The sequence below is a fragment of the Pteropus vampyrus genome, unplaced genomic scaffold, assembly GCF_000151845.1.
Source record: "Pteropus vampyrus isolate Shadow unplaced genomic scaffold, Pvam_2.0 Scaffold202, whole genome shotgun sequence".
In the NCBI taxonomy this organism is placed as follows: Eukaryota; Metazoa; Chordata; class Mammalia; order Chiroptera; family Pteropodidae; genus Pteropus; species Pteropus vampyrus.
In genome coordinates, this window is record NW_011888983.1 from 2865499 (window position 1) to 2877176 (window position 11678).

Here is an 11678-nt window from a genome sequence, read left to right on the forward strand (position 1 = left end):
TCAGAGTGCAGTATCCAATGGGCCACAGTTTGGAGGCAGATCTGAGATAAGGCCAGAGCAGGCGGGAGTCAGGTTGGTGCATAAGGCCCGACATCAGCAGATGGATGTCTGCAAGGCCATGATAAGGGACAGCAGTGAGGTATGGAGATTCATGGGGGCAGTGTGTCAGCAAGGCAGGCACCCTGTTAGGGGGTCCCTTCGTCTAGGGAAAATAAATGGAAGAGGGCGAGAGGGCAACTGCGCATCACGAAAACAGGCTGGGTCAGAAGGGGCTCTTGGGAGGGAACAAAGAGAGGAGGACCTGACGACTGCTGAAATGGTGAGTCCCCTGGGAGTGGGTATGAGCTATTGTGATAAGCATCAGAGGGCAGGGAGTTGGGCTGGGCATAGAGCCCTGGCGTACAAGTTGAAGGGAGGGCTATATCAGAGCGTGCTGTGCTAGGAACCCTGGCTGGGGAGCCCTCGCAGCCAGCCGAGCTGCCCTAGCCTTCAGAAAGGGACAGCCTCCCATGTCTCGGCCCTGAGCCACATGCACACACCGAGACCACACTTGGGACAAGAGTAGGGTGGGAGCCTTTGAGGGCCAAGAGTCATGGCTAAGGGCCAGCATCCTGGGAAACCACAGCCAGAGACCGCTGCCTCCTCTGCTGATGGGCACAGCCAGTGTTCCCGGAGCCCACCCTCTCTGGGCAGAAGCTGGGGGCAGCGTCACTGTGGCAAGAAGGAAAAGACTGCCTATGGGGCCCGTCTGGCTTCCACAGGATGAGGACAGTGACCTGGTAAGAGCATCCTGGATCCCATAGCTGGGCTCTCATACTGGAGGAATGTGCCTCTACCCCGACCCCACGAGCGGAGGAGCGGGGAGGGGGTGGTTAAGAGCGCCCTCTAGGCCGTCGATGTGTTAACTTCACATCCCAGCACTGGCTGTTTGACCTTGGGCAAAGCGATTGACCTCTCTGAGCCTCATTTCTCTCTATCTATAAAATGGGGGATAATATTTGTGCTGGTCCATAAGGCTGTTGGGAAGATGTAATGAGAAATTCTGGGCACAGTGCATGGCACATAGTATGTGCTCGAAGGGAAATGGCAGAGGGCACCATTGTACGTCTCCCTGCCCGATAGCCAGGGGAGAGATGGGCATTTCTGACTCGTCCCTGGCCAGTCTGGGGATTTGACTATTCCTCCACTGCAGGTTCACCTTGTCTTAACCTTTGGAATTTCCCCCACTGTGTGTATTTATTTTTTTTCCTTTTCGTCAGCAGAAGAAAATTACACTTCTGCCAGCATTGTCCATCACGGAAATAAGCACTTGCGGATGCAATTATAAAGGCCCAAATGAGAGAATTAGTTTTGCTGGTAATGCCAGTGTCGGGGAGAATCAGAGGAGATGCCTTATAAATCAGGCACTGGGCAGCAGCCAGTCCTGGCCCCCTCTTCCCTGTACTGACCCTAGGGGCAGACGCTGGCTGGCCTGCCTGCCGGTCTTCCTAGGCCGCAGACACTTCCACCAGGGGAGGCTGATGAGGGTAGGGGATGGCAGAGACGTTCTGAGCCCCCACCAGGCCTCAATACCTGTAGGAAGGCAGTTCTCACCAGGAGCTACCTGGGATCTTGATGTCCAGCCAGTGACTGGCCTATAGACCCACATACACCTGGTCAAAGAGAGATCTTCTCCAGGACTAATCAATCTAAAATTGCAACTCAGTCACTTGCTCATTTTCTGCTTTATTTTCCTCATAATTCTTAACACTGTCTGAAGTTATGTTTAGTTATTTCTCTCCTCCATTATTGTCCGTCTCCCCTTTCCAATTGTAAGTCACATTCCAGCTTATGGCCATGACTTTAGTGCCTGGTACAGTATCTAGCACATTGGAAAAGCTCAGAAAATATTTACTGAATATATATCTGAGCAAAAGTCTAGTCCTTCATGAAGATTCTTTCCATGGTTTGCCAGTTGTCCTCCATCTGCCCCTCCAGACCCACCCTGCCCTTCTTACCCATTCTGCACGTGTCCCTGCAGGCTGACTGCAGGGCAATTCAGTGAGTTCCCGCCCTCCTTCTGCCTGTAGGGTTTAGCCAGTAGGTAGCTTGGGTGCAAGATGCTTTGTTGCTGTATGTTCCAGAAAAGGTACAGCCAGGGGCTCTGTGGTCAAGAACTGAGTGGTCAGGGAGCTCCCTAAGAGAGAGGGCTTTGGGGTGGGCCCTGAGGGGTGGGTGAGAGTTTGGACAGCAGTTATGAGATGAAGGGATGGTGCAACCAGGCAATGAGAGAACAGTCTGGGTGTATCAGGGAGAGGTGGATACAACTGCCAAGGCCAGCCAGTCTGTGCAGAGCCTGGATTCCAGGTGCTAGTCTGGAATTAATTCAACAGCAGTGGGAGCAGTGAAGGATCTGGAGCAGAAGAAGATCATTTTAGTCATTGATTTTGACTTCTTGCTCTGGGCCTCTTATGAGAGTCTCGGCAAGCAGGAGAAGGTACTAGTGTGTACCTGTGGGTAAGATTCTAGCCCCGGTGGGACAGTAGCAGGGGCACAGAGGAACCAGAGGGAGTGCCTGCAGCATAGTCAAGGTGCTCATCTGAATCGTGGTTTGGCATTTCTTAGAGTTGCCACTTGATTCGTCTCTTGGTCTTTCAGTTGCTCGGACACTTAGCAAGTCTTGGGAAGACCGTTGTTTTAAAAAGTGTCAGAACACAAAGAGTGGGGCTGAGATAGAGCCTGTCGCCGTCCCTGACAGGGCCCTCTACTGAGCCAGCCAGCATTGTGGAGCCGCTGGGGCCTCAGTGCTGAATGGTTTTAAACTCAGAGGATTTGGAGGCCAGCTCTGCCACTTACCAGTGGTGAGACCTTGGGTAAGTCACTTAACATCGTCATGCCTCTCTTTCTCGTTTGTTAAACCAGGAAGCAGGGCTTATAACAGTACCCTCCTCGTAAGGGGCATAGTCAAAATTTAACAATGTATACATTAATTTAATTATAATTTATTAACTTAATAATAATTAACACTATTGTGTGGACGTGGATGCCAATGTCGCTTAGGTGACAGAGGTATCAGGAGCTTTCCTGAGCTGCCTTTATGTCCAGGCCCCATGACCCTTCCCTGCCCTCAGGGATCCACAACCTAGTGGGGCACGAGAAACACATTAGCCCACAGCTCTGAAGTGCAATCAGGGCTGGGAATATTGCAGAGCCTGGACCCAACGTCGGGGACTCCGGGAGGGCAAGAGTGAGTGAGCCAGGCAGGAGAAGGAAGAAGCAATCTAGGCAGATCCAGGCAGGGGCCAGAGCAGGCCTGGAGCTGCATGTGGTCTAGCCTGGGTCAGAGATGAGACTGGAGCTGGCAGCAAAGGCTGGACTACGTGGCTGGGAATGCATGTGGAAGAGGAGGGACTGTCCTCTGAGGGCACCAGGGAGTCCTGGAGGGCCTTCAGCAGGACTGCCTCCTCCCAAGCACAGGGCCTCTCACCCGGCCCCACTGCAGCCTGGCACTGGCCCCAATGCTGGCTGCTCCCACCCCGGTAGGGACACAGACACAGCTTTTCATCTTCTTATTATTCTGCTTCATGCATTTGAAAAATGAAAGTTCTCCCTCTCCCCCTCACCAGGCGTACATATTTCATACGGTCATTAGACAATGGCACTAAAGGACTCACAAATCTTCCCTGGTCAGTATCAGCGGCCTGGGGGAGCGGGCAGTGAGGGGCCCCCAGGGAATGAGGTCAGCGTGGAAGACATGGCTTTGCCCAGCCTCCCTGGGGAGGGAGTGGAGACTGGCGTGGGGGACTGGCGGCCACGTCTGCCTGGAGAGAGAGGACAGCTCCATCTTGTCCCCAGGGGCTCATCACCTAATTTCAGTGGGCCTCAGCTGCTCCAGGCCCCAAGATGAAGGGAACTGGACAGGGGACTTCAGGTCCTTCCCACTCTGACAGTCCAAATGCAATTCTGCAGAGTACCCAGATGTGAAAGGTTTATCCCCAGGGTTCAGATGGGACCTTCAGGGACAGGGAGCCTCGTTACAGTGTGCCCCGGGCCCCTCACTTCCTGTGTGGACCCAACCTTCTCTACCGCTCCCCTGATCCCCTCCACACTTCCTAGCCACTCTCTCCTCTCCTTTTCCTGGTCCCCTTCCCTTCACCGCTTCTGCTTCATTCCCTCTCTTTCCCTTTGAATCCTCTGCCCTCCTTGTCTTTGCCCCTCTCTCTCCACCAGCTCCCTTTTTATTCTCCACCACCCCTTTCTTCCTAGAATTTGTTCATTCATTTTCCAAGCATTTGTGAAGCACTGCTATGTGCCAGGTGTTGTCCATGGTGGGAGGTGAGCCTGGCAGATGCAGCATGACCTCATAGCTTCCCCAAACCCTTTCCCTTGACAAAAGAGGATACTGAGGCCTCAGGGGGTTGCAGTGACCTGAGCTGTTGACACTGGCCTGGAACCGGGCTCTCTACAGCACAGTGACCCCTCGCCATTGGCTCAGTGGCACCCTGTCAGCTCTTCCCCAGACCAAGCTGTAGTTATTATAGTCTGATAATACCATATATGGTGAAGATTATTTATCAATAGATAGAAAAGGAACTTCAGGGTCCTCCCCTCCCTTCTCCTTTAGTCCCTGGAAGGAGAGGACAGAGGTGGACTTATTATAAGGAGCTCTAACCAGGTGCCTTTTCTTCTGAGAACAAGTCTCTCTTTGGTTTACAAGCAATACACGGGGGTTCTAAGGGCATGACGAGATGGCACTGCGTTCAGATCCTGGTTCTGCCCCCTTTTTTTAGCTGTGAAGCCTCGGCTGAGCCGTTTACCCTCTCTATGCTTCACTTTCCCTGTGCATAATAATAGCACCTACCTCGTAGGATTGTTATGAAGATAAAATACATAAGCGTAAGGTGTTCCATAAATGGCAATGTCGTGAGGGATGGCCAAGGGCACCAGGGTAGGGCTTATCAAAGCATCAGTCCTTAGTTGGAAGTTGGGTACATAGCTCAGCATCTTCCTTTTTACTTATTCGACATGCATCCCTGAGAAACTGTGATGTCCTCAGAGCCTGGCCGGGCCAGTGGAAGGAACAGAGGTTTGCAGTCTACTGGAACACGAACAGTGGGGACACCGAGTGGAAACTGGGCATAAGAGACAGGCCTATAAAAGCAATTCTTTCACAAGTTTGTGTATATCAAATTATCGTGTTATACACCTTAAATATTTTGGAATTTTATTTATATTATACCTAAATAAAGCTAAAACAAAAAGAGAATAAGGTATTGAAACATATTTATAGCAGCAAATCTTAATCCAATTATGATCTTACAGAGAAGCCCTGAGTGTAAAACAGATGTAACTGGACCCCAAGGTCAATCTAAGGCCTTTTCCTCCTGGTGTCTGGTGGCAGGTAGCAGTTTGCCTGGCTCCAGGGCAGTGGCCTGGGAAAGGAACAGAAGTCACAGTGTCTGGCACAGCGTGTATGATTAATAAGTAACTATTGAATGAATGGATGGATGAACAGTGTCATTTAGCCTGCACTGTGGACTGTCCCATGCCAGGGACAATGCAAAAGCCCAAAGGCCCCAGCCGCAAAAGCCAAACCACTGCTAGAACTGCCGTCATCCTGGAGAAGGGAGGAGATGGAAACGGTCCTCACTCGGGTGGCCTTAAGGAAAGAAGTGGGGATCTAAGCTTCCGCCTCAGTCTGCTTATAACCTGCTCATGACCTATATGGGAGTCAAGTTTCACTGGGTCTCCCTGGGGTCTGGGCCTCAGTTTTGTGATCTCTGTCTTCCTCGTCATGTTGTGACAGTGAAGGTAAAATGAGGTCGTGATAAACATGGACGGTCTCTGAAAATGTAAAAGGTCCGGTAGTGCAAGCTGCCAGTGATCAGATCACCACCATTGCCGTCGTCATCAGCACCAGGCCCGCCTCTCTCCCTCCAGTCTCTCTTGACTACAAGCGGCAGAGAGCCAACTTGGATCAGCCTGGATAAAAGAGGCCTTGTTGGACTCACAGACTAAGCTGAGATGGGAAGGGATGGCAGCTTCAGGGCTCTAGAACTACCAGGACTCAGCCCCTCTCTTGTCCTCACTCTCCCCTGGGGGACACCTTCACCTCTCCACACATCCAGCAGCTCTCAGTTCATGCTGTCCTAGCTTCACTGCTTCGGAGAAAACCTTTTACCTCCCAGAGACAGTAAAAAGAATCCCAGAGGATTCTGATAGCCCCAGCTGCGGTCAAGGGGTACTCCCAGCCCAGTCCCTGTGGTCATGGGCAGAGCAGGCAGCTCTGACTCAGACCTCTTGTTTGAGCAGAGAGAGCAGAGAGAGGTGCGGGAGAAGATGGGTGGAGGGGGTGGCAGGCTGTTTGCAACAAAAGAGGTTGCCAGCCAGGTGACAGGCTGCCCTATGCATGCAACGGATTAGTCCCAGGGTTAAAGAAGAGGGACCACCGGAAGTCCTCCCAGATAGCCTCCCCCACTGGGTAGCACATCTGACTTAGAGGCTTTGGGGATGAGTAGAATCACTGGAAGAATCCACCAGTCAACTGAACCCACCCTCACCTTCATTTGTGATAACTTTACAAACCTGCAGGTTGTGACTCTGAGCCACAGGTCCAGGGTCTCTTCTCTACGCCCCTAAGGATCTGCAGAAAATAAGCCTGCCCAGCCTGACATGAGTCCAGGAGGGATGGTTTCAAGTTGAGGTTTAAGCAAAAGACTGAGTTTCTAGAAGCACACTCTCTAGCATAAATTTAAATAGCCATTTTTGACTGGTGGCAACCATATTGAACAGCATGGCTCTAGAAAATTCAGCATGGGCCAGAGGAGTTGTGTGAAAGAACCACGGGTTTGCTGTGGACATTTCCTGGTGAGATCAGGAGCCTCAGGTGGACCTGGCAGTAATGACTTCTTGTTTGACTTCTTACCTTTGTAGGCAACGGACAATGATGTGGGCACCTTCGGGGAAGTCAACTACTTCTTCAGCGATGACCCTGACCGGTGAGACCCTGCCCCAGCCCCTCCACAGTGGCCTTCTGCCACTCATATGGTCCAGGAAACTCCTCAATGCCCCGGGAGAGCACTGTGGCCCTGTGGCCAGAGCACCGGGCTGGGATTCGGAACCCGAGGGCACCGCCGCTGGTGCAGCCCTGGTCGTGGTACAGTCTTGCTCAAGTCCCTTAAACTCTCTGGGGCACAGTTTTTCAGGCCCTCAAAAGATAGCCCTTAGCTTTGGGAATGAAGAAGCTTTAAAATGCTAATGATAGCACACCAGCAGCAGCAGCAGCAGCCAGCATTTATGAAGCCCTTACCATGTGTTAGGCTCTTTGCCAAGAGCTTTATACACATTATCTAATGTAGTCCTCACAACTAAATGCTGGAGGAACTCAGTGCTAGGCATTATTATCATCCCCACTTTACAGATGAGGAAACTACAGCCCAGAGAGGCTCAGTCACTTGCCCAGAGTCACACAGCTCTTAAGCACACAGCATGCAGGACCAGGCCTCTGCATGTAGTCTTCACTGGGATATACAGCCTCCAGCAGGAGGGGGCTTTCAATGTGCTGCAGCTATTAGGTAGGTGACCTGCCTCACCACCTGGCCTGTGCCAGCCTTGCCTTGTCACCCACCATGGTTCTGAGGCATCTCTTTCCTTTGTCTTTATTTAAGCTGAGTCCAAGGGAAGACCTCTCATTTTTAACACGATCAAGAGCCAAGCTGATTTAGAGAGCAGGTCTGCTTCTAAAAATGAAGTATCCGATGCATCTGGAAGCCCAAGAAGATGAGCACAATTGGCTTGGATTAAAGGCACTTGACTATCTGTGTAAATAACCAAGAAGGGACAGAGATTATTAGGTGCACCTAGCCATTTTTCTGCCACTCTTTGATGGGGCCTCAAAATAGGAGGCAGGAACCAGCAGTGCACAGGGCACCTCAGTCCCTCAGGTTACCCATGTTCACCTGGCCTTGTCCTGGTCATCTTGTGTTTTCTCATCCCTTCCAATCTTCTGGGCTGGGGGCTTTCCCATTCTCGGAGCTAGGACCTTCCAAGCCTGATGGCTAGAAACTATGGACCAGGTCAGGACACACAAATGTCAACTGACAACTCAGAGGCAGCTCCTGAAAGGATGTTGAGAGGAAGCAGGTAGAGGGATGGTCTGGCTGGACCTAGCTCCTCTTCAGGAGACATTTATCAGGCTCAGTCCCTCGAGCAGAAGATGAGGAGTAGCCTCTAAGAGAGGACCAGCCACTGCTCCCGTGGTGAATGTTTTGCTGACTGTTTAAAACATTTTGGTGCAAAACCATCTGGGATGACAGAATTTATTTTTTATTTACCAAATATGTGTGCGTGTGTTATTGAGATATAATTGGCATGGACGTTATATTAGTTTCAGGGGTACACATAATGATTTGATACAGGATTACAGTAAGTCTAGTTAGCATTCATGACCACATATATAATTACAAGTTTTTTTTTCTTGTTATGAGAACTTTTAAAATCTACTCTCAGCAACTTTCAAACATGCAGTACAGTATTAACTATACTCACCATGCTGTACATTATATCCTCAGGACTCGCTTATTTTATAACTGGAAGTCTGTACCTTTCGACCACCTTCACCCATTTTGCCCACCCTCCACGTCCTGCCTCTGGCAACCACTAATCTGTTCTCTATCTATGAGCTCAATTTTTTAATTTTGTTTCCTTATTTGGTTTCCACGTGTAAGTGAGATCATACAGTATTTTGTCTTTCTCTGTGTGACTTATTTCACTTAGCAAATCCTCTCAGGGTTCATCCATGCTGTCAGAAGTAGCAAGATTTCCTTAGTTTCTTTTGTGTGGCTGAATAATATTTCACACACACACCACATCTTTATCGATTCATCCATCAATGAGCACTTAGATTTTTTTTTTCCCATATCTGGGCTACTTTGAATAATTCTGCAATACACATGGTGGGGGGGGTGTATATATATCTTTTCGAGTTTGTATTTTCATTTTCTTTAGGTAAATACCCAGAGGTGGAATTGCTGGGTCATGTGATAGTTCTATTTTAAATTTTTTGAGGAACCTCCATGCTGTTTTCCATGGAGGCTGTCCCAATTTACATTCCCGCCAACAGCGCGCAAGAGTTCCCTTTCCTACACATCCTTACCAATGCTTATTTTTTGTCTCTTTTATAATAAACATTCTAATAGGTATGAGATGATATTGTGGTTTTCATTTGCATTTCCCTGATAATTAGGGACGTTGAACATCTTTTCATGTACCTATTGGCCATCGGTGTATTATCTTTAGAAAAATGTCTATTCATATCCTCTGCCCATTTTTTAATTGGATTATTTGGAGTTTTTTTGTTATCGAGTTATATGAGTTCTTTATATATTTTGGATATCAGCCCCTTATCAGATATATGATTTGCAAATGTTTTCTCTCATTTAGTATGTTGCCTTTTAATTTTGTTGATGGTTTCCTTTGCTGTACAGAAGGTTTTTAGTTTGATGTAGTTCCTCTTATTTATTTTTGCCTTTGCTTTTGATGTCAAATCTAAAAAATCATCACTGAGACCAGTATCAAAGAGAAGACTGCCTTTGTTTTCTTCTAAGAGTCTTTTGGTTTCAAGTCTTATATTCAAGTCTGTAATCTGATCCAGTTTCATTTTTTTGCTTCTGGTTGTCCAGTTTTCCCAGTACCATTTATTAAAGAGACTGTCCTTTCCCCATTGTATATTCTTGGCTCCTTAGACATAAATTAATTGTGGGTTTCTTTCTGGGCGCTCTATTCTGTTCCATTGATCTATGTGTCTGTTTTTATGCCAATACAATACTATTTTGATTACTATCACTTTGTAATATTGTGTGAAATCGGGGAGCATGATGCCCCTAGCTTTGTTGTTCTTTCTCAAGATTTCTTTGGTCATTCGGTGTCTTTTGTGATTCCATACACATTTAGGATTGTTCTATTTCTGTGAAAGATGCCATTGGTATTTTGATAGGGATGGCATTGACTCTATAGATTGCTTTGGGTAAGATGGACATTTTAACAATGTTCTTCCAATCTATAAGCATAATTTCTTTTATTAGTGTCTTATACTTTTCAGAATAGATCTTTCACCTCTTTGGTTAAATTTATTTCTAGGTATTTTTCATTGATGCAATTGTAAATGGGATTATTTTCTTAATTTCTCTTTCTGACAATTCATTATTAGTGTACAGAAATGCAAAAGATTTTTGTATATTGATTTTGTATCCCACAATTTTACTGAATTCATGTATTAGTTCTAATAGGTTTTTGGTGGAATCTTCAGGGTTTTCTATACAGTATCATGTCATCTGCAAATAGTGGCAGTTTTACTTCTTCCTTTATGATTAGGATGCCTTTTATTTCTTTCTCTTGCCTAATTTCTCCGGGTAGGATTTCCGATACTATGTTGAGTAAAAGTGATGAGAGAAGGCATCTTTGTCTTGTTCTTGATCCTAGAGGAAACACATTCAGCTTTTCACCATTGAGGATGTTAGCTGTGGGCTTCATATATGGCCTTTATTATACTAAGGTATAGTCCCTTTATAACCCGTTTTTTGAGAGTTTTTATCATAAATGGATGTTGAATTTTATCCAAAGCTGTTTCTGCATTTTTTGAGATGATCATATGATTTTTTTTATCCTTTAATGTTTTATCCTGTTAACGTGTATCACATTGATTTGAAGTTGCTGAACCATCCTTGCATCCCTGAAATAAATCCCACTTGATCATTCATTATGTACGATCCTTTTAATGTATTGTTGAATTCAATTTGCTAATATTTTGTTGATAATTTCTTAATCTATGTTCATCAGGGACATTGCCCGAATTTTTTGTTCTTGTGTCCTTGTCTGGTTTTGGTATCAGGGTAATGCCGACCTCATAAAATGAGTTTGTAAATATTCCCTCCTCTTCTGTTTTTGGAAGAGTTTGAGGAGGATTGGTATTCTTCTTTGAATGTTTGGTAGGATTCACAAGTGAAGCTGTCTGGTCCTGGACTTTTATTTGGTGGGATGGTTTTGATTACTGATTCAATCTCCTTATGTTATCGGTCTGCTCGCATTTTTTTATTTCTTCATGAATCAGTCTTAGTAAGTTGTATGTTTCTAGGAATTGATCCATTTTTTCTAGGTCATCTAATTTGTTGGCATGTGAGTATTCATACCTGTCTTTCATGATCTTTTGTATTTTTGTGGTGTCAGTTATAAGAATTTCTGATGATTACAGTTCTCTAACATCTAAATATCCCCAGTAGCAGAAACTTCTGTTCACAACAAGAAGAGGGTCATTCTTCCTGAGTTTCCTCTCTGAGTAAATCAACCTGCTCCTGCTCTTTCACACCTGACCATTCCATCCCTCATGTGGTCCTGATTCCAGCCCACCACCTTCCACCCTTTGTTAGAAATCACTTCTCTTATTTAGGGCAAATGAAAAAGAAGGTAGATTTCAGATTTCATTTATTTGTCTCTGTTTAATCACCTTGGCCAAGAATAGGCTGGTAAACGCAGGCTCTTATCTACAAGCTGCCTTACACCAGGGTGTCCTTTCTCTCCCTCCTCCTTGCCTGACATAGGTTCTCTCTGGACAAGGACACAGGACTTATCATGCTGATTGCCAGATTGGACTACGAGCTCATCCAGCGCTTCACCTTGACGGTCATCGCCCGGGATGGGGGTGG

General features: G+C 47.0%; 1 protein-coding gene across 1 annotated transcript in view; it reads left to right on the forward strand.

Annotated features, from left to right (window-relative positions):
• LOC105300142 (cadherin-23-like) overlaps positions 1-11678 on the forward strand; it is a 93540-nt gene that overhangs the window by 24170 nt on the left and 57692 nt on the right. Inside the window, exons 4-5 of the mRNA XM_023537857.1 lie at positions 6913-6977; positions 11574-11674. Of these exons, the coding sequence (XP_023393625.1) occupies positions 6913-6977; positions 11574-11674 (166 nt within the window). The remainder of the gene's footprint in view (positions 1-6912; positions 6978-11573; positions 11675-11678) is intronic.